The sequence below is a fragment of the Pseudopodoces humilis genome, chromosome 13, assembly GCF_049639895.1.
Source record: "Pseudopodoces humilis isolate 2021_Gansu_Grassland_sample_001 chromosome 13, ASM4963989v1, whole genome shotgun sequence".
In the NCBI taxonomy this organism is placed as follows: domain Eukaryota; kingdom Metazoa; phylum Chordata; class Aves; order Passeriformes; family Paridae; genus Pseudopodoces; species Pseudopodoces humilis.
In genome coordinates this window covers 5,925,476-5,949,356 of record NC_142212.1, presented here as the reverse complement: position 1 = coordinate 5,949,356, position 23,881 = coordinate 5,925,476, and the positions used below count along the sequence as shown (strand labels likewise).

The window sequence follows — 23,881 nt, the reverse complement described above, 5'->3', positions numbered from 1 at the left end:
CTGGTTTCAGACATGAAGATAAATAGGAACCCATGTAATGAGAAGTTTCCAGACTGGACAGGATACATGTCAAATAACGATACCTAAATCGGGTACCTGAGTGATATGGAGAATTACAGGGATACTTTTGAAATGGAGCTTAAATGGCTTTCACAGGCTGCAAGCTCTGTTATAGCTGCAGTAAATTTGAGCCAGGGAAAGCCTTTAAGGAAGTATCAGAAAGATGACAGTTTTCATTTGGGAAAAAAGTGGGTCTGGGGTGGAAATTAATCTCAGTTGCCAGTACAGAAATGACTGTGAGTTTATGTTTGGAGCTCTTACATAGAAGAGATGTTTCTGAAATATTCTGTAAATTCTTTAACAGTTTTGTTTTTTTTTTTTTAACAGTATTCTGTAGATTATACCTATTTAAAATTCAGCATCTGATTTCTCCCAAATGCCTAATGCTTAATCCCACTTCTGTCATTGGGTTATTTATTAACACTTGGTAAACAAAGCATTAGATATTATGTGTATCATTCCAATTGGAACCTCACTGTTTTTCCAAAATGGAAAACAATCTATTGCTTTGTATTTTAGTATTGATTCCCGCCTTTGCATCCTCGGACTTTTTGCTAGCACATGTCAGACACATCAAGGTAAGTAATCAACCATGTGTGGGGCTCCCACTCCTCAGATTATTTTCTTGCAGTTTATCAGCATTTATCAGAGAGCTCATACAATGCTGGCAGCAGAAGCTCTGTGTTCTCTGGTACCCCTGGACACAGGATAAAAGCTGGAACTCAGGCTGGTTGATCTGTAATCAGCCTCAGTTTTCAGTCAGCTCTGAAGCTTTTCTCTCTCTTTTTTTAAAACATCCTTTTCTGCTGTTTTCACTGTCATCACTACATAATGGTGACATGTTTTAGTAAAATATTTAAATGTATAAAGCAATCGGTGCTTCCAGGGAACTGACTTTGACACCTATTAAGGAATACAAGTGAAAAGATGGCTCTAAGAAGTAGAAAACAGAGATGTAAGACAACATCAAGATAACTGCCCACTATGCAAATGACATGGTAGGATTTTTCTTAAAAGATTTGCATGTTAGCACAACATGAGATACATCTCTCAAAGGTTTTGGCTGGATCTCTGAGTAAGACAGTGCTGCCTGATATTTTGCCTAATTTTCTTTGTTTAAGTTCCTGGCCACTACTCCTCACCACCATAAGTCATTTCCCTCTCTCTCAGTGGCAATGTACTCCGAGAAGTTCCAGAGGGAAAATCCCTTTAGGGAGCATTCTGAATTACTGGGTAGAACAGGACAAAGCAATTTACGGTTGATTACTGTTGAATAGGTTATGATCTTTGCCAAGACTTTTTCTTTGAAAATCAGGGTAGTAACATATCTAACTTTTAAAACTCAACATGAGATTTAATGCTGTAATTTGGAAATGCCAGGGATTCTTATTATTTAACCATCATGTAGCCCAGATATAATGCAGATTTTTCCTCCTGATTACCATAGTGCCTGTGATTCTCTGTATGTCTTGCAATGCTTAAGACTTTCTAAATGGAAAACTGCCAAAGCTCTATGCAATGCTCCATCCATACATGCAGAGCACTATGGAAAAGTCAGTTGATTCTCCCAGTTTTGTTCTGTACTTTATTTAAATGTGATTTGATCGAAATGGAGGAGATTGTTCGGTAGGGTGAAGGTCTCTGTGCCCATCCATGTCTTGGCTCCTTTGAGCAAGCAGTATCTAGTGCTGAAGCGTGGCTGCAGTTCTGGCTGGCTGATGATCTTTAAGCTGTCAAAGCTGCTTTTAGAGACACAGCCAGGTAGACACAAATAGCAGACCAAATTCTGCTGAAAGTGGAACAAAAATCTGCATCAGAATTCCCTGTGTGTGCTGGCACACCTTGTTCCTATGAGCTGCATTATGGCCTCTTCTCCATGTCACCCAATTAGCATCACTTGGGGTGGTGAAATCTTCAGTGTTGTAGATTCAGAGATAATTTTCATGCCTTGTTTTCCTATGTAGCATTTAGGGATATATACAAATACCTCATTCAGTGTTGTGGATTCCCAGAGGTCACTTCCAGATAACTGTACAGTTTTTGCTGAGTCTTTTAGTAGTGTTGTGGTTTAGTTTCCCCAGTTCTACAATCAGGGCTTCTTTCAGCAAGTACTGTAATGGAGTCCTCTTTTCCTTCTCTGTTTTCCTGGGAGTTCAAATTTCTCTTTTCCTCTCCAATTTCCATAGATTTTTTGCACCTCTATTCTTTTCTGCTGCCACAGCAAAATGGTATTAAACAAGAGTTTGTTGCTGTTGCACAACTGAAAAATAATAAAATTCTAATAACTGGGGCACCTGGCAAATATGTGAAAATAATACAGAAACATTTTATCAAGTAACAGTTACTCAGGATAGAGGATGTTAATTCTCTTTTTAGTCTAGAATTGCATAAGCATTCTGATTGGCACACTATTGCTTTTTTTGCCCACATAGCTCAAAATGACCTTGATGTTAGTGATGGCTCAAGTTATACCCAAGTGAATCATTAAAAATTAATAAACCCAGGACAAAATCACAGACTTAGCGTCACGTAATCCCCTCCCCTGTGCAAACGAAGGTCAGCTAGAGCAGGTGGCTGGGTGATGTCCAGCTGGATTGATTATCTCCATTGAAGATCAGCCCAAGTGCAAAGTGTAAAGATTTTTCTGTAGCTTCAATGGAAATTACAGAATAAGCCTCAAAATATTTACAGAATCAAAACAGAACTCCTACAAAACTACTGTTGAAGACATAATTTTGATAAAGAGTGTGCACAACAGCAATTCTGTAAAATGCAGGTACAGTATCTTTCAATTTGGAAGCAGTAGTCAGAATTGCAGAATTTGTAGCTATATACATTTTTATATTTTGGGTTTTTTTGTATTTTGTATAAACAGCCTGGTAGTTCCACTGTAAGGAAAAGTTTGTGCCAAACAAACTGACATTTTAGAGTTCCATCTTTTCATTTCTAGGGATACATACCTCAGTTTGTGTTTTGTAAGGGAAAATGACAAGCTGTAATGACAGTATGGATACAGAAAAGATAATTCCAATATTGGAAAGGTCAGATTTGAGTTGGTGCACACCCTATACAGTCATTAAAGGAATCCATATATGCTTGTGAAAAGGAGAGATGGACACACAGAAATCATCTGGATGGCAGTAACAGTTTGAAGGATGAACCTAAGGAAATACACACAGACTTTTTTGCCAGATTCTTACAGCAGGAGAGAAGCCTCCTCCCTCAAACCTTTCATTACCATAGATTTAATATAGCATCTTGAAAAGAACCCCAAAATAAAAAATAACCCTCTGTGTCTCATTTTCCAACTTTGAGAGGTACAGAAAACCTTAAGTGTACTTGAGATGTGTATCTGATTTGTTGTGTCCTTACCCCTGCATTTGGTAGAGCAGGTAAACACGATTCCACAAAATGTGACCCCCGAGGCTCTTGGAGCCAGACAAGATAAGGTGTTTGCAGCTGAGCTGATGGGAATTGAGTTACACAAGCTGTTATTTTAACAGCACTCAGGAAGTTTGTTTAATGTCTGTCCTCTCTTTCAGAACAGAGTACGGGGTACTGTTGTACAGCTTTTGATATTTGCACCTACTCTGGGAGCAAATAAGGGGAAAAAACAAAACCCTACATTTTAACTGCTTATTTTTTCCCCCTTCCACGTGGCCTTTTGTAGTGACAGCCTCTTCTCTCTAATCCTGCCGAATTACCTTCCTATCTGATCATTTTAGGATGAGAGGTTGGTGAGCTGAAATGGGAAAAATTTAGGAGTCTGAAAAAAATGTAAGGGTGCATCTGCACGATAGTTTGAATTTGTGTGACAGGAAAATAAATGTGCAAGCTGGGTTTTTATGCTTTGATACAATCCTTTTATTTCTTCCAAAACAGAATAAGTTTGAAAAGAAAATATCTATTGCAGGGCCCAGGTCTAGAAATTCTCAAGAAAAACATGTCACTATGAGGGAAAGATATTTTGGTTTAACTTGAGGTCCCCATGCAGCAAACCTATACTCAAGGAAGACCTATTAAGCAAATTTAAGTATGTCCTTCAGTCTCAATGACGTTTAATTATAATTGGCACTGAGCATTTGAGCCTCTTTTCCTCTCATTCTCCCTCATATTTCAAGGGTCCGTGTTTATTTTCAGCTGGAAGAAGACACTTTTTGTGTCACATGAGCAAAATATAAGGCGAGCAACATCTGAAGTTTAACTTACCTTTCAAAACCACAGTATTTAAAGACCACTAATATAAAATAAAAACCAAAAGATTCACCAAAGCTGGGAATGCCAAAAGCAAAATAAACTACAACCTGTGTCACGTCCCTTACTTGTTCTTCTCTTAAATTTACTTCAGTTTATTTGTGAATACCTTTATCAAGCCTTCCTTCTCCTGGACTTCTTTTGATTCGTGACAACTACACGGATGCTAAGAGATTTATTTCTAAACGCAGCTTTCCTACCTAAGTCATGATTTTTCCCCTTTTTTTCTCTTTACAGAAGCGAAATGCTGATAATGGCTTGGTGAGTAAGGCTTGGTTTTGTCTGGGCTACCAAGATTCTATAGTGACAAGAATATTCTTACTGTGTTCACAAAATATTTCTGTGAGTCCAGTCTGAGCAAATGGATATTTCTGAGTGTGTGACAAGGGAAACACCCAGAGCTCCTTGTTTTAGGCAGTAGGGCTAACTAGACAGTTTCTTTCTAAGCTCTGATGGAAGCTCCTGGACAAGGAAATAGAAAGAACAAATTATTTTTAATCTCATTGTATTTGAATAAATACCTAAGTTGTTATGAAGTCACCTCTGTATCTCTGAAGGATTTTCATTCTATGTTGGTTTTGTTTTTACTTTTATGTTGCAGTTCTTGCTAAGGAAGGCAGGAGACCTCATCTCTGGGGCTGATTCCACTTGTCCACTAGATTCCCCTTCAGAAATGCTTAAATGCTTTGATTCTTTGGGGACCTTCTTAATCAATCAGCAGAGATCAGGCCCACCATAAAAGCTCCAGGGTTCTTCCCAGTGCTGGTTTTGCTGCAAGAAGCAGACCTTGTTGTGGAGTTCCTAATGGGAACATCTGTTGTTACCCATGCTTTTACTTAGTGCCCAGAAACCTTATATCTTAGCATTCAATGAAGGTAAGTATTGCCTTGCCCATTTCCTTGTTTAAAAAAGACAGAGCTCCAGCTGGAAGGAAGCTGAGATTAACATAAAAAATGGGATTTGGAGGCATTTAGTCTATTTTTAAACAAGAGGTTTACTTACATCCCTGCTCTAGGAGTCATCCACTCCTCCAGTAACTACAGTCACTAACACAATGAGGCAGCAGTAAACAGTTGTGCTCTTTGAATAACCATAAAAAGTCACTCTCTCAGTAGAGAAAAAAAACTATTCTTATAATGGCAGTATTTTTGCTGTGGTGGTTGTATTTTCTTAAAGTCCACAGTTATAACTTGCAGAATAGCACCATCATGTCAGTGAAATAGATATCCAAGGAAACACAGCTGTACTCCAGTTCTTATATTAGGTCTTTCTTTTTAATTTGGAGTGATCAATGTCCTGCTGTGGTTTCTTTTTAAAAATATTATAATAACTGATTAACACACACATGAATGTAACAGCTAATGCTCTTTTAATCTTTTTTTCATTTCTCAATCTACAGGTTGTCGATGGGATGGAAATCTATAGCATGAAAATTGATAGTAAAATAACTTCCCGGTTTGCACACAATGTCATCACCAGTCAAGCTGTCAATCGTGGAAATGTGTCCAAAGAAGTCTTCTTTGATGTTGAACTCCCTAAGACAGCCTTCATTACCAATTTCAGCATGTGTGTAATCTTTACAATATTGTTAAAGAAGACTAAAAATCTGTGCTAATTCAACTGTGAGAAACTGAACCCAAATGTTCAATTTTACTTTGCCATTTGAATAGATTTCTAAATACCTCCCGGATAATTTTATGGTATTATTAACTTAATATGCAAGATATGTGGAGAAAGGCAAACATTGGTACATCTGTAGAAAAGATTACTAGTTTTCAATTATTTCTTTTCATCATCATGAATAGAAAGGAACCTTAGGGAATGTGGGACCTTTCCTGCAGATTCATCCACCTTTTCAGAAGTACCTCTTACTTTGGTATTATCAAACCGGGAAAGTTCCATTACTTAATTTCCCTGATGGCATTATAGCTTAATTTATCTCTTCATTTAAAAAGCATATTTGAATGAAAGGCAGAGAGTAGAATTACTCCTTTACATTTGTACTTTAGTTGCAATCATATGCAGTTCTCCACCATGATGAGGTTTGATTCAGTTAAGCATATCCATCTCTACTAATCACACTGTGCCTGCTTTGTCTCCAGTGAAGAGGAGCAGTAGCTTTAGGGCACAACCACTCCTAATGCATTTTAGAACTTCTGTGATAGCATGAGGTGATGAGAATGGCAGCTTAGTTATCTAAGGAGTTCAAGGATGAAATGGTCCTCTGTAGATGATGACATCTGGACAGGTGAGTCACATCCAGAGAGTTGGTTTGCCATGGGATGAGGTGGTGAAGCTGCTCAAGTGTAGGAATATGGCAGGTGTAAGTTGTGTTGCTGCGGCCCAGTTTTCATCTAATTCAAAGTAAAAATTGGTTTAGATTCTTTTATGATCCTGAGCACAAAGCTCTTCATTCCAGCTAAATTCTTTGCGGTGGCTGGCTTCAGCAAAAGGGCTCAAATCTTGGCAATAGCAGGTCTCTGAAAGTGGTTATTAGCAAACAAATCAATAAAGGGAGAATTCCTGTAGTAACCTTGAACTGAACTAGGACTTTTTCATCTGCAGGACAATTGATGGTGTCACCTATCCTGGAACTATAAAGGAAAAAGAAGCTGCAAAAAAGCAATATGAGAAGGCTGTTTCAAGAGGACAGACTGCTGGCCTTGTCAAGTAAGGATCATGTCTTGTGTGGCTTCCACGCCATCACTCCACAGCAGACTGAGAGATTGGAAATGCTGTGTTCTGGCACTTTGCTGACATTAAGGGACCAAAGAACAATCATTAAGTTACAGTTATTGTAGCACAAATTGTAAAAAGGAAATATAGCCTCTCACTGCACAGGCACTGCCTAGAACTATGGACAGGCTATTCCTGCAACTTTCACTGGCTTTGTGTGACCTATTCCTGGGATTAATTTCACTGGAAAATTTGAAAAAAATCTATGGGTTGAGTACAATCTTGAGAATTGATTGATGATTTTTAGCAATAGATAAAAATTCCCATTTTTGTTTTACTTCTTTTTGAAAACCATATGCCACCAACAATAAATATTATTAAAGAGGATAAAGATCTTTTTCTTACCCACTTAAATACAGAGCTTCAGGAAGAAAAACAGAAAAATTCACTGTCTCAGTCAACATTAAAGCAGCCAGTAAAGTCACTTTTGAACTCACATATGAGGAACTGCTAAAGCGAAAGTTTGGAAAATATGAAATGTTCATCAAAGTAAAACCAAAGCAGCTTGTCAAAGATTTTGAGGTAAATGGCAAACTGATCAAACTTGACTGTAACTTAAGAGATGATGGAATTATTTATATATTTTTTATACATTCTGTTGAAAGTGGAGTATTGTGGTCATTCCCATTGGTTCACAGGTGAGCTAAAGGCCATGTTAACATTTCTCAAGAGTCTCATGGGGAGCACTCACCAGCATGCTTTAATGCAGCCTTTTACTTGTAAACCTTACAAATTTGCTTGTCTACTGAGCATTACAAAAGAAATCTTTTGGAAATGAAAACCTGAAAAAGATATTAGAAAGCTTTGGAGTAATTTTATATGCCTTTATAGCATAAACTTCAGCTTTTTCACACCACCATGAAGCAACACCCTCTTTAAATCACAGTGGTGCATATGTCACATTCTGGAATACTACAGATCTTTGTGTCTATCTGCCTTGGTAGGACACCACTATCTAGCTTTCCAACAAGTCATATTTCTGTTAAAGTTTGCTTATTTCTGGCTCTGTTTTTAACTTCTGTGTTTGAAAAGGCCTCTTTGGCTGAACATGTGTCCACACAAGAGTAGATTTGAACTGCCATTATGAATTGCAAAAGTAAATTTCTTTATTTTTATGAAAATCCCTCTTTCACATCTGTAGTTTCTTATCCTCCTGTAAATGGCTGAGTTGATATATCACGGTTGAATCAATGACAACAATTTTTCAATTAATATTTCAGATTGAAGTAGATATCTTTGAGCCTCAGGGTATCACTGAGCTGGAAGCAGAAGGAACATTCATCACCAATGAGCTGCAAAATACCATTAAAAAAACTTTTTCAGGAAAAAAGGTACATCAATTACTGCATTCCATTATTTACTTATTATGGTTATCATTCTGAAATAATAATTTCAGTGCTAGCAAAGGCAGCAAGAGGAAACCTGGGTACCAGTAAGATTATCTCTTACAGAAAAACTGAATTACTAACAAGTACTTTTCCCTTGTACGGGGGTGGTAGAATTTCTAAAACACACAACAGCTTTATCAAAGGTGTCATTCAGAGTGAAGAGCTGACCCAAGGCAGATGGGAAAGTAAGCACATGGAGAAAGCCCTGGATAGCAGCCTTCATGTGTCAGTTATCACCAATAAATTTCTAAATACATATGGATACAAACAACCTTGTAGCTAACCAAATAAAACTGGTTATTCTTGTGTCTGTGAAAATAAATACACTAGGTTTAAAAAATGCAGATGTGTTCTGTAGAAGATTTTCAGCTATTAAGGTTCAGATCTAAGGAAGGCTTTTCTTTTCAGGGCCATGTCTTTTTCAAGCCAACCCTCGATCAGCAGCGAACCTGTGCAACTTGCTCACAGTCTATCTTAGATGGGGATTTTACTGTAAGATATGATGTGAAGAGAACAACTCCAGATAATTTGCAGGTAAGTCTAACATCTTGAAATTCCGAACTGTTGAACAGTTTAACTTGCACAGTAAAGGTCAGGGAGCAGTGAGGGCCAGCTCTTTCCTAAGGGACAGGCAGCTGATTGTGAGCAGGAGTCATCTTCAGGGTGGGATCCAAAACAGTGGAGTCCATGGGTAGGAACAGGTATAGCTGTGACACAGTTGGCGACAGATGTTCTGACACTGTAGCTCAGGCAGGGACTAAAGGCCCAGTCTTGCACTTAAATGACACTTCAGACCATGGACAGAGGTGAGACTGGTCAGGACCATTAAACCTTTTTAGGCCACTCAGTGGCTAGACATTAAATGAAAGTAATATCAACTTTTTGTTTCACCTTTATAATGTACCAAACTTTTTGGTGGTGGTGTGGGTTTTTTTAACACTTTCTTTTTCAGATTGTCAATGGCTACTTTGTACACTTCTTTGCACCAACAAATCTTCCGAAGTTGTCCAAGAATATTATTTTTGTATTGGATACTAGTGGCTCGATGCATGGAAGAGAAATGGAGCAAGTGAGTTATTACATTAGTACAGAGTTCCAGTGAAAGAGCTGGAACAAAGTGCTGGGAGGGAGAGGTGCTGGAAGGGACATGATGCCTTACAGTGCACATGTGCTGCTCAAGCTGTACAAAGTGGCTCGATGGTGTGACCTCTCTAATGCCCAGTGCCAGATGTACTAGTTTGCAGTTACTGTAGAATAAAAATCTATACATTTAGCCTATATTTACTTATAAATGTCATTACTTAAAAACTCTAAACACCAACATTTCCAGAGACTGCTGTCATATGTACTTGACAGTTCCAAAATAAGCCATGCATACAGATTATGTGCATTTTCTGTGTACATTCTGTATCAGGAAGCAGCAGCTCTTTTCAGACTTATGAGTGAGCTAATGTTCAGATTTTCAGGTTTTGGTGCTGCATTAAAATATCCAGGCATGCTTGTTTATGAGCTTCTCCACTAACCTGTAGCTACCCATTTGCCATGCCAGCTTATCTCAGTGTAAGCAACCAGCCATGACGAGAAGCCTGATTTTCATCTCAGCTACAAAGATTTACCAGATGTTATTGCAGCTGACGTCTCTAGAGTTACTCTGAAATGGATACAGGGACTGGCAAGAACAAAACAAGCTCAGAATTTTTCAATATATACTGTATAGGAGTGAAAAATAGCCCAATGCTGAGAGATTATTGATGTAAATTCTGTAAGCACCTATAAGTATTCTGTCAAATGTTGAATCATATATTTAAATCTCTTTGTCTTATAGACAAAAGAAGCACTGCTAAAAATCCTGGATGACATTAAAGAAGATGACTTCTTCAATTTTGTATTATTTGACAGTGAAATATCTACCTGGAAAGAAACATTAATCAAGGCCACTCCTGAGAACTTGGATGAAGCGAGGAAATTTGTTCGGCAGATTTCTGCTGACAGCTGTAAGTGCTTGACTGGCCTTGCCAATAGGTCATTGTATAAGTTAATTTATTGATTGATTCTGTGAACACAATGCTACTGTTTGTTGGGGTTTCAGACTGCTGATGTGGCACTCCTGAGGTTCAGTCTTACTCAGAACGTGACATCTATTTCTCTTTATGTTTCCAAAGTCCAGGTACTTTTCTATCTAGACATTCCCCTGCTTGTAAATCCAAATCTTTCATTTTCTTACTGTAATGAAATCTCTTCAGACCCTGGTGGAAAATGGACCTTTATTTTGACAGCCTTTGCTGAACCCAAATTTCTATGTCTACCTCATAGTGACAAATTTACATGGTGGTTTGATGAGAGGAATTGATATTCTGAATGCTGCTCATGAAGAAAACCTTGTGCCCAAGAGAAGTGCTTCTATAATTATCATGTTAACAGATGGCAAACCAAATGTAGGTGAGTTTGTGTTGGGTGGAATAATAGAGTTCATTAGCTAAAAAAAAATGCTAGTTAAAATTTGCCTTCATCTTTGACTTTCGGATATTTTCATGATTTGAATGCTACTATACCAGCATCATAGTACTAAATCAAGCTTTTGGTAATGTCTCCTAAGAAATCTGAACATGCCAAGTCACATTTGATTTTGTGATCATTTTATCTATTTTGAAAACAACTCAAACATTGCCTGATTTGATGCAGGTATATCAAATACTCAGGAGATTGAGAAAGCAGTGAAGAAGGCCATTGATGGCAGATACACCTTATACAATCTTGGTTTTGGCAGTGGTGTCGACTATGGCTTCTTGGAGAGGATGGCACTGGAGAATAAAGGATTGGCTCGTCGGATTTATCCTGACTCTGATGCAGCTTTGCAGCTTCAGGTGCAGTAATTACCACGTGCATGAGATCAGAGATACTTTAGGTCAGATAACGATTCACATTATTATTTTCAAATAATCAAAATCCCAGTGTGTAATCTGATACTGAGATACTCCAGAGTCTGCTGTGATCAGAGTATTAAAATCATAGAATAGTTTGAGTTGAAAGGGACCTTTAGTTGCATTTAATTTTCCCCTTATATAAGCAGGAAGTGCAGGGACAGTAAAAGGGCGATACTGTGGGCTATGGCAGGGAGTTTAAGACTTGGCAGAGGGTGACACAAGTCACAGTTCTGAAGGACACTCTGGTGGAATCGCTGCAGTCGTGTCTCCTGCACCTCACAGATCATGTGGTTAATGTCATGTCAAGGGACAAGAAGGGTAACAGATCATAAAGCTCTAGATATTCTTTCTTTAGAAACTTACTGCAAGCAGGTGTATCTTACCACATTCCTGAGGCATTTTAGAGTTGTATAAGACATGGAAACTAGTACAGGCCGTACAGGGTTGCCTTTTTTTACTTCTCATTTTCTAATAGCAGCCATTCAAATAATTCACCAAAGAATTAGATATTAGATTTCATTGCAAGCTCTGCTAAAATCAAATATCCAGTCCCTTTGATTATGCTGTCATGTCAGTCTCTGCAGAGAAGAGGTGTAGAAAATTATCAAATAATGGGAGGCTTGGTGTCCCTCTTGATTTATATTGATGGAACTAATCTTCCACAGCATGCTGTTCTCAAATATTTTTCCTCTCTCTTAGCAAGACTGAAGAGTTTGTATGTCCTTTCTCATTTCCATTATTTGCAAATTTCTAGACATTGCACTCTGAGATGTAACTAAATATCTAAATATTTCTTATAAAAAACACTTTTAGTTTTCATTGCTGAAGTAGCAATATGTTTATGGTTACAGGTCTACCCATGAATTAAAGAAACAATGATAGTTAAATGTTTTCTTTTTTTTTCAATCCCACAGGGGTTTTATGATGAGGTGTCAAATCCCATGCTCATAGATGTGGAGTTAAACTACCCAGAAAATGAAATCTCAGACCTAACTACTAACAGCTTTAAGCATTTCTATGATGGGTCTGAGATTGTGGTGGCTGGGCGCTTTGTAGACAGCAACCAAAACCATTTGTCTGTAGACGTAAAAGGCGAAGGTGTAAGTATGGATTTCTTTGACTTATGTAAGCTACACAAAATCTCTGAATGCTTCTTTTACCTCCATTGTGATGAACAAAAATGCCATGTGAATGTGGAAAACTGGGTAATGCTCTGTAGTGTACATCTCTAAAATTCCCAGAAACAATGGGACAAAATTCCTCATACAACACTGGCAATTTTCTGGTGTAGAACCAGACTGATTTTCAATTTTATAAGATTTTCAGGTGTGAAGGTCTTAATTTTTGGGAAGTTCTGTCAGTCCCTGGCTATTTGTGATACAGAGAATATTCTTACTTCCAACAGGCTAACGATGCCCTGTCGTACACTGTACAGCAAGGTGCTGAGCAAACAGCTCAGGCTTTCCAAGAACAACAATACATATTTGGAGAGTACATTGAAAGGCTCTGGGCTTATCTTACCATTGAACAACTCTTGGAAAAACGGTAATTACACCTGGAATAATACCTTAGCTCTGAACCCCTTACACCTGCTGACTCTTGCAGTTTCTAGGATGTGAAGCTGACATTCACATCCCACTGAGGTGCCAGTGGGAAAGCATAAAAATCAGTGAGGGAAATCCATCAACCTGTTCTCCCTAGCCTCAGTATTCCTGTTTCAGGTTGCAAAAGAAACAATTTTATATTATTGCAAGTATAAAGCACAGTTTTGCCTTTCTCTTGGACAGACAGTAGAATCAGAAGTACTCTTAGACTGTAACAGATATATCTTATTGATAAATTACCTACAGAGAAATTACTTTAAAATATTTAATCTGAAGTGTGGTGAGTGATTCAGCCATCACTGATGCTGGGAGTCTCTTCCTGTATTCAGCATTACAGCTACAGGAGAAGAAAAGGAAAACCTTACAGCTCAAGCCCTGGCTCTCTCACTACTGTACAAGTTTGTAACACCACTGACGTCCATGGTGGTAACAAAACCAGAAGAAAATGACAATGAAGAGGGGATTGCTGATAAACCCACTGAAGGTATAGACATCTTCACAATTGTACTGTATTTGAGAAGCCAAGAGTTCCTTTGATGTTCCCCTAAAGAAAGGCTTTCATGTGGGCACAGTTTTAAATATGTATCTGAAAAATCTACTTTCCAAGCCTAGCATGTGTGTGGTTTATGCAAAATTACTTCTCATTGTAAAGCTCATTTCCATCAAACCATCCTTCATTACTAAATCATATGGGCAAAGTCCTATAAATCTAAAACAAATGTATTTTAAACTGAATAGAAAAACTGTTACAGAAAAAGACCCTGAAAACCAAGAAACATTTCTAATCTAATAGTCTAGCTATATTCAGATGATTTACCATCACTTTCTCCTTTATTTTTCTACTTACTTCAGCCTAGGGATAGATGTAGTAACCTCTTTCCACATGAAAAGGGAAAATTTGCATGAGCTCTTCCTCAGGCAGGATGTATCAGGTTGTAAAAAGATTGAGATTACATATGTAAAACACAATAGTCATATATATATATTGCAGAAAGAGAAGCAATTATATTGAAAGCACACAGTTTGTTTCAACTCCTCTGATACTTTAGCTAATTATAAAGTCCTTGCTCAGTGAAACATTCTTCTTCCCTACAGTTCAGCGTCTCTATTTTACCCTCGTGTAACAAATATTCTGTTCCTCTTTGTTCTTTGGCCAAGCAGGGCAGTGCTGTCTGCTCAGTGTGCCCCCAAGCCATCCTAACTTCATCTCCATGTATTGTTTGAGCCACCCTCATCCCACAGGTCTGACAGAGGCTTTCCAGTCTCTTCTACCAGCATCCTTCATTTTTTCCCCAGCTATGATGAGTTAGAGCCCCTAAAAGTTGGAGGCTCTGTAAGAGCTCTCTGCTACCTTCTAGATGGAAAACTTTCCAGCCTCCTGATTTTGGCATAGGAACTTCAGACATTTGAGCATAACAGAGATACTGCAGACTAGTGAGGTTTTTTTTTCAGCTGCAGTAAGTCCTGAAACCAGTGAATTGCTAAGTGCCCTTCAACTCTGAATAATTCTTCAGGCATTCTGCTGACAAATTTTTGCATTAGTTTTCATGGCTCTCGTAATGGAATACGGACATAAAACTGCTTCATGGTTAATTGAACATTCAAGTCACTACACAGCATAATGAGTTTAAAGTTTGCAGCTGGCCTCCATAAGATGGAAAACCCCAAACATCTGATGGAAGTGGCATCCACTCAGTCATCTTCAGTTTTTTTCTCTCCCTTTCCAGGTGTTTGTAGTACAAAGGCTTTTTCCTGAATCTCTTTCCAAGGAAATCCTCTCTGTATATAGATAGTATAGAGCAGTGATAGGAGAAAATACTCAAAGCACTGCCCCTCTATAAGAAAAGAAAACAATTTTACTCACCCTGAAGTCTCCATTCACAAATCAATGTACTGAATCATCCAGTCAGTATTAATAGAATCATTTAAATGCCTGGAAAACCACAAAATAGTAAAACCAGTAAAGAACATTTTGTAATATAGATATGGCAGAACAATAAATCAATTCCAAATAGAACTCTTGTCACACACATATTAAATTGCAGTTCTGCTGCCCCACATAACAGCTTTTTACTTTCAGTACATTTCTGTTCAATCTACAAATACTGAGTTGTATCACTGGGAAGAAATGACATTACAAAATACTGAAGATAGCTGGTTGAGTTTTCAAACAGTTTTAATTTTTTTACAATGTTTTATTAGGGTCAGAATCCTTCCTGTTTAATTGTATAACTGAAACTATAAATTTCTCTTTTTCTTCCTTTTACTTCTTACCTGCCCATGGTAACAGCTGAAGGTATGTACATTTCTTATTAAATTTACTTAATCTTTTTAATAGAGATGGATTTTCTAGATTGCTTATTTGATCTAGGATGCAATATTTTCATAAAGTTCATGGGGAATTAATCAAGATTGTGTTATAAATAGATATACAACATTCCAGATGGGTAGGTTTGTAAAGAGTGCTTCCAGTTCAGTTCCTTTCTCTGATGACTGCAGCATCCCACCACCCCAAAATTCAGGCCCAGTACAAGTAAGCTGCTGTCCAGGGCTGGCACTGGGGACTTCCAGGTACCTCTGTGTAGCAATCTCATACTCATGTCTTCATTCATGCCATGACTGCCAATTCTAAAGCACAGAGCCCTGTCTTCAGACACCCTGACAGAATTTCAAATGTAAAAAGAGCAGAATAGCAGAAAAAGATGGAAACAGGGGGGCAATTCTTCCTTCCTGGAAGTACGGTTTAGAACAAGGTGGCAGAGAGGGATCAGGGAACAGCAGGTTGTCCCCGTCCCAGAGAGAGCAAACCCCATGCTCTTGGAGAAGTAGTATTTATGCTGGAAAGCACATGCACATGCTTTCAGCCCTTTCAAGACTGTTGCTTTGTAGCACTGTTAAATAACCTGTTTTGACTAAATTTTTACTTTGTAATATTTGGAAATTTATACATAATTACAAAATCTTGAGTTGATTTTGGAAGGCAGAAGGAATGAAGTGGGTGAGATCGGGTTTTGTTCTTTGTAGCCTCTGAAATAACATTTTATTTCATTCAGCAGGGATGTTCACAGGTCCTTTGGTGGGTAAGTAATTTAATTTACTTTTCTGAATGGAGCAGGATGTGTCAACTGAAATTACCAGAGGCAGAGATGCCTTTTCTGGCAGTACAACTGCACTTTAACAAATACTACCAAATTCTGCTCACTGCTGAAAACACATTTAAAGGTTGAAAACAAGGTGACAAAGTTTCAGCTAAATAGTTTGTAAGGAGTAAGTGCCTGTTCATCAAACCACCACTTTTTTTCCTGAAAGCTGTTTCCCAAGAATGGAGGATGGACTCCAATTTGCATTTCCTTTGGAATTACATAAAGCAAGGGACTGTGATGTCAGCATCTCTGTCTAAATTAACGTGTTCAGTCACTTGTGGAAAAAACATCTCTTTTATTCAAGAGACAGTAACTGATCCACCAAATTGCTGGCTGGGCAATCCTGAAAATGGGCAAGTTAGATTTATGGTTTTGCTCTGGACATTGCTGCCAGTCTCTGTCTCTGTCTAGTGTTTTCAAGTCTTCACTGAAAAGACTTAGATTCATTCTGTAAAAAAAAATCCCAATAAACAAAAAAACCCAAATGTCAAAAAGAAGTTTTCAATGGATGATGTTGCATTTTCTTGCTGATAGCTTAATCCTCAAGTCTGAAATATTTGTGTCCTACAGATAGATTGCTTGGGCTATATGGAAACCCTCAGAGCAATTTAGACTACAAGTGAAATATGTCTCTGTCCTGAAGCATTTTTTGATTCAAAAGCAGCACACAAACTGACATTCCATAGATTGCATGCTTTAAAAACTAGGATGCAGTTACTGATTTGCCTAGCATATTAACTCCCTGACATCTTACATGGGCCATGCAATTTTTCATTTTGGTGTGTGAATTTTTCTAACAACTTACTTTCCTTCTGCAGCTTCACCACTATATCACACATATGTATCAAGACCCACATGGTATACTAGTGGTGAGTAGTTGGAGTAATGTCTGTCTAGCACATCAGAAGAGGGTATTTAAGGCTAAATGACACAATTCTTATGAATATTTTCAACAATTCCCTTCCATAAAAGCAGTAATTTTTTCATTTTTATGGGGCAAGTATGTTAATTTACTTTTTAAACATCTCTCAATGTCTTCTAAAGATCAAGTAATTGAAATTATATGTGGTCATTTTCTCCTTCCTCCAAGTCCTCCTTCCCATCAGTAGGTTTTGTGTTGCTAACTCCCTGTTTTCTATTAAATAATTTATATTTATTTATTAAATTTAAATATTAAGCAATATTAAATGCTCATGTGGAGCTTTGACCCTGTGTATCACTATACAGACACCAGTGATTTGCCTTTACAGTTGATGGAGATCCACACTTCATTATATCAGTGCCACAAAAAAAGGATGCCATTTGTTTCAATATCAATGAAAACCCTGGCATGATCTTAAATTTAATAAATGACCCAGTTACAGGTGAGTTTTTAACTTTTTTTTAATACAGGATACTTCTAACAAAATGTGTTTAAAGGCTATTTCTCTCTTTATAATGCATAAGCTTTTTTTCCCAACAAAGTTAGCAGGAGGTCCTGCTATGACAGCCTACCATTACAATGACTATTTTCACTTCTTGTAGCAAAATGAACTTCTAAACTTACTTTAAAAACCACTGTGAGGGAGGGTTGAGAGTAGTAATTTGTCTCAGTGAGCTGTAGTAAAAGCAATAAAATAATCCTTAGGTTGCCAGTTTGTGGAATATCTGATGAAGAGAGACTGATGTCACTCAGACTCTGTACCCATCACAAACTCCTTGTGCTTTGGGAAAAAATGGAACTTTTTTCAACAAAATGATTGTTGGCCTTGTGGAAAGTCACAGAACAACCTCCAGAACTTTATTTTGCTTTGGTACAAACATACACAAGTAATTCTGATCTATTTTTCAACTCATATTTAATTTCTTAAGTTGTTGTTAAATTTTCAAGGCACTCCTTGACATCAGTTGATCAGGTCCTGTCTATAAAACAATTCTTGTTTCATTTCTGTATTAGGCATCACAGTCAATGGAGAACTTATTGGTGATAAGAGAGCAAATAGTGATGCAAAGATCCAAAACTCGTATTTTGGAAAACTTGGTATTGCAAATAAGCACCTGGATGTAAAGCTGACAGTAACCCCTGCAACAATCACAATTCAAAATGGTGATGAAAAAACAAGTTTCACCTGGCTGGACTCAGTCACTTTGCAACAAGCAGGGTAAGACTTACAGAAAGGGTATCAGGCTCTTGTATTACTTTCTACTCTTAAAACATTTTTTCACATGTTGATCAATAATATACTTCTAAGTATGTGTGAATCTACAAAAGCAATTGATTCAAGCCCGGCTGGATTCTGCTTTCTATTTTGTTGTGTAACTGCTGAATTATTCACAAATTCCTCTGCTTTAAATAAGTAAATGAAGACTTTACCCTGGTTTTCTATTGCTATGACTATGGTAAAACTAGATTTGGTATTGTGCTTTATGTAGCTGTGTCTTGCAAATACTTAATAACTTCAGCCATAGTGTGTAATCTTTCAAATGTATAATAGTGTTCCAAAAACAAATCTCCATTTTAAAAATTGAACTTGTGGCAGTTACAGAATTGGTATATTTTTTCTTGTCAGCAGGTAGATTTCTCATGGGATCTATTATGGAACCATTTATACCTGTGTAATGGTTTATAGAAGGAAGAGGCAATATTTTCTCTTCCTCCTCCTTTACATTTCACTGTGTAGAATAAAATTCCTGCCTTCTCAAGGCCTGGCAATGCAGCAGAAAGAGCAAACTGTGATTCGTACACAGGATTTTTTTGTGATAAATACATGGATGATATCACTGACAAATCAGAAACAAACCTTCTCTATCCTGGCATGAAAATAGGCAGTTTGGGAGTTAACTTCTCTGAAAAACTGAAGGAAAAAGTGTCATGTAGCATCCAGGCAAAGAAGTGATGGTTTTATCAATAGAATTTGTATTACTGAGCATGAGGTGCTGTATCTACATATCACCAACATATCTGTGATTAATTGCACTGTTAAAGGACAGGTTTTGCTAAAAACATCTTACTGAAAAGTTTAAAGGCCAGGTAGCCTTTTCCAGTGTCATTTAATATGATTCTGTGACTGTCTGTGAATACACAGAGAGACTCTATGGGCCAAACGAGGCAGCAAACCCTCTCTCTTAAAAAATACTGAGCAATTTATAAAGCTACCTTTGTTTCTTCTCACATTTATTTCTGTTGCTGTTAACTCTGGTAAACACAATGTTCTAAGTCATGTTTTTCTTTTTTCCTCAGTTTAACTTTGATAATTAACAGAAAAAAAAATCTGATGCTCTCAATGGGCAGTGGTGCCTCATTTGTTGTTGTTTTGCACCAAGTATGGAAGAAACATCCTCTCCATCAAGATTTCCTGGGACTGTACACATTGAAAAGTGATAAACTTTCTGAACAGACCCATGGATTATTAGGTATGACTTTGTTTAGTGTTTCTCTGCTGGTCTTTCCTTAGGAGGCTACATAATTTATAGACAGAATATTGTGCTGAGAAGAATCACACCCAGAAATTTCAGAGATCAACACATGGATTATTTGATTTTTAAAAGGCTGAAGACTTGAAAAATGTGTAATAAATTCAACAGAATAGACAACACACCAAATAAGGATATCTTGAAGGATATCTAGAAAAAAGCTGTAATTGTTTGGTGTGGTCAGAAGCTGGAACTTGCATCCAGATGATGTGGATACAATTCTGGATTATAAACAGAAAATAATACCAATAATACCACAGGCATATATTCAGCCTTACCTGAAACTCGGTGTTTATTTATCGAATCAAAACCCTGAAGGGACATGGAAACCAGTACAGGAATGTAGAAATTCTGGGATTTCTGTTTGGTTTGCTTCTGTTTTAATGTCTGAAATGGTAGTTTTGGCATCTCTTTTTAGGACAGTTTTTCCAGCCCATTGACTTCACCATACTTGAAATTCATCCTGGGTCTGATCCCAAGAAACCAGATGCCACAATGATTGTTAAAAACAATGAACTGACAGTAACAAGGTACAAAATAATGAAGTCCTTAGTGAAGACTTAGGCAAGATTCCTTGTCTAGGTGCTGTTCCTACCTCAGTACTCCCATGGCTGTGTTTTCCCTTTCAGGGGCTGGCAGAAGGATTACAGAAGAGATCCTAAACACGGGGTTGATATTCCTTGCTGGTTTGTCCATGACAATGGAGCTGGGCTGATAGATGGTGTTCACACAGATTATATTGTTTCCAGTCTCTTTTAAGCAACTACAACTTCCTCCAAATGCACAGGCAGACAATATTTGTCTGAAACAACAGTATTTTCAATACATAAGAACTATCCAAAGCATATAAGCATACCATGTTCAGCAAGGATAAGGTATAATGGATTCTCAGAGAGTTTTACTGTGTGTTTGATCCAATCTGAAGCGTAAGACCTTCATCCTCTGAAGTATCCTTATTAGGTTTAAAATTCTGACTTAAAATGTTACTTTGTAAAACATAACAGAAATCCTCTACCCAACTTTTAATCAATAATTGAGTGTCAGGAGTGATTAAATAAAAATATCAGTACTCAGTGCCTGGTTCTGTTATTCCAACAGCTCAATATTCTCATGCCAGTTTCACAAAGCCTGGGGTGCCAGATGCATTTTGAAATTGAGCACGAGAGGACATCTGACAGCCCAGCCCAGATTTTGGGATAATCCCATGGTACTTGGAACCACCTGACCTCTTGACTGATCAGTGCTGAGAGCTGCTGCCAGCACAGGAGGTGACTGTTGGCATCCAGAACTTCTGTATTTTAGCATTTTAATTTGAACCTAACTTTAAAATGTCTGAATCTTTATAAATTAGTGGAACACCAGGGTTGCAAGCAGCACTCACATTTGAGTAATGATAGCTCTTTTGGACAGTATCTTTCAGAGGAACAGAGGAAGACCCTTCCTTCTGTTCCCATAAAGGGTTTTTGAACACATTCAGGGCAAGTGGCCCATTTATTTGTATATTCATTTTTTACTGCAAGAAATTGCAAGCTCTTACTTCTAAAGCAAAAAAACCAACCAACCAAAAACACATTCTCTCCCCCTTCATGTTTCTTATTTACTTAAATTTCTTTTAATCAAATCAGCCACAAAAATGCAGTTGTGGTCTCACATGGCAAAGCAGAAAATTTCCCCAACAGTAATAGGACAAAGAAAGTAATTGTGTGGAAAACTAGAATGCAGAACACAGAGAAAAGAGGAGTGTAGTGGGGGAAATAGATTATAGAAGAGGTGGTAGGTTAAATTGAAAGAACAATGGTAGATGTGAACAAAAATGCAACAGAAAAATAAAAAAAAAAATAGGTGAGGGGAGAGGGTGTCACAGTGGCTGCAGATCTTTGCCTGCTAAATCCAGATAGAAATGGTGAAAGAGGAAGACAGGAAGAGCAACAGGAAGGAGTGGGAGAAAACTAAAACATTGAAACTAGTAAGTTTAAGTTTACATGGTTCTAAATTTTTATTGTAAGAGAATGGATTAGATGGAATAGAATGAAATAAAGAAATGATCCATTTTGGATCCTGAGACAGGAGCTTTGGCACTGCCTGTGGGGGCTGGTCCCATTCTCACTTGCTCCATTAACACAATAAAGCAGAGCAGGTGACAGCAGACCTACCTGGCTGGCAGAGTTTGAGCACAAGGCAATCCTGGGCCAGCCAGGACTTTCCTGTTTGATTTATGATATGAGACAAATCTCTGGAGGTGTCAGGAGCCTTGTCTGTGACTGAATTGGGAGCCACAAGTTGCTCTCAGGGGCTCTGGTCTGCTTTTGCATGGCTCCTATTCAATAAGCACTCCTATAGTAATACTATAATGATGTGTAATATCTTATAATATTATATATTAATATAGAATATAGACTATAATAATAATGTATAATAATAAGAGATTCCTGCAAGGCAGGAGGTAACAGCAAATGTAGGTAAAGGTAACAGCAGAGAGAAGCAGAAGACAGATGCTCACAGTTAGATAAACATTTCCTCCTCCTGCTGATGGCTACACTGCTGGTTAAAAGAGAAATGTGGGGGCATATCCTGTGAGAGATGTGTGGATTTGTTACATACACAGTGACACCATTTTGTATTGGAATTAGAAATTACAAAATGCCAAATATTCATTACTGTATCTGCCTTCAACCTCTGAGCAGGGGAAGTGAACACAGGAAATCAGAAACCCACCAGAACTCACTTGGGGCTTGGAAAGCACAAGAGGAGAGTGACTAAATAACAAATTAAGACACAATTCAAGTGAAGAGTGGAATGACATCTACTTAGAGAATGGAAAGTACATGTGCAGAGGGGAAGCAGCACTACATGGATTTGGGAGCTGCAGCAGCCAGGCACATCAGTAACTTCAGGCTGCTGCAGAAAGCACAGAAACCTCTGTCAGCACAGCTTATCTATTCAAAGTCAGATAAAATCTTTGAACAATGTGAGGAGTTTCTGTTGTACCTTAATAAATTCATTGCAGCAAGGGGGAGCTGCATTATCAGGGCAGCAGCTGCCTGGGAAAGCTCAGGCACTGCAGTTTAAGTGCAGCTCTCAAGCATGGGCTGCATCTGCTTGAGCCTCACTTAAAGCAGAGGGTCCCAAGGGAAAGCTGCCCCAGCCATGAGCCACAGCTCCCTGATCAGTGCTGATTCTATCCCTGCTGCTGGCAGCAGGGCAGGAGGTGACACACAGACACCCTACAACTGAAAACAGGGAATATTTAATTTGCAGCAAGTCTGCTGATATAAGCCTGGATCAACAGCTTGTGATTCAAATCCCAAATTCATCTATAATGGAAACAATCAGATTGGGCAGCCTGTTTTTGATGCAGTGAAGTGAGCAATCTGGTGCTTCCAGTTTCCAAATTCCATGTTGTTTATCATGTAATTTGTGTGGCAAAATCAGCACCTTGAAATACAAGCAATTCACACAAACATATCTTGGCATCATGTTTGCACAATTCTTTTAAAAAACAGGCTTCTAATTACACAGTTTGTTTTAGCTTATTGACTTTGGCAAGAAATTGTTTCTCTTTTAGTACATTGCTTTAAAATAAAAAGGTTTTTCCAGTTATATATTATTGGCAGGATAGAAAGCAACTTCTGTTAAACTGCCTACAATGCTGGCATGTTTATGGGTTCAAAGATACAAAGGAACTGAAATTCTAAAACAAAATCATTTTGGAATTAAAACTTACAAAAAGTAGAAGACAGAAACCACAGCTTGGATTTCATGGGCAGAGGCTTTGGTGTGTGTGTTTGCTCTGCAGCGTTACCTCTGTGCACAGCAGGTTGTGTTTGAGATGTTCATTGTTTGTAAAACATCTTACAGTGTTTGCAAAATGTATGAAATGGTGCCAAAAAAAGCTGCTAACTTTTGGGGTTGAAATGCTGTGTTTTGCAACCAGCCAATGGCTGTTCTGCAGATGTTTTCAAAAGGGAGCCCCAGAGACTTTTGTAACAATGAACCAGATCACAGCTGGTGTGGGTTTGCATCCCACACACAGCCCCATTCACTGCTGATTTCGTGAGCTTTGAATGGTCTGACAGAACAACCTCCAAGAGAGCCCTGATATAGCAATAAAATAGAAAATGAGTAAATGGTAAACTAATACTGCCTCAAACTTCATGGTGTTTTTACAAAACATGTGGTTCAAGAGCACCGACATCTATAACAAGATAAAGTTTTAGAAATCTATTACTGTTTGCATGACACATTTGTTGGCTTGGATGATGCCATTACTGATTTTTATTACTTTATTATTTACCTAAGTCCATGTGTCTATATCAAAC

The 23,881-nt window shown here is 37.9% G+C and overlaps 1 protein-coding gene across 1 annotated transcript; it reads left to right on the top strand.

Moving 5' to 3' along the window:
• The first annotated feature begins 519 nt into the window (after positions 1–519).
• On the top strand, positions 520–20,636 carry LOC102111023 (inter-alpha-trypsin inhibitor heavy chain H3). Its single transcript, XM_088061957.1, is given in 20 exon segments — positions 520–638; positions 4,552–4,575; positions 5,714–5,880; positions 6,880–6,984; positions 7,410–7,572; positions 8,271–8,381; positions 8,847–8,972; positions 9,391–9,507; positions 10,264–10,432; positions 10,752–10,877; positions 11,121–11,302; positions 12,277–12,462; positions 12,768–12,907; positions 13,296–13,493; positions 17,200–17,214; positions 17,337–17,473; positions 18,046–18,250; positions 19,330–19,502; positions 19,981–20,092; positions 20,192–20,636. Coding segments are annotated over 20 exon segments (2,676 nt in total). The 5' UTR covers positions 520–548; the 3' UTR covers positions 20,322–20,636.
• Positions 20,637–23,881: the final 3,245 nt, after the last annotated feature.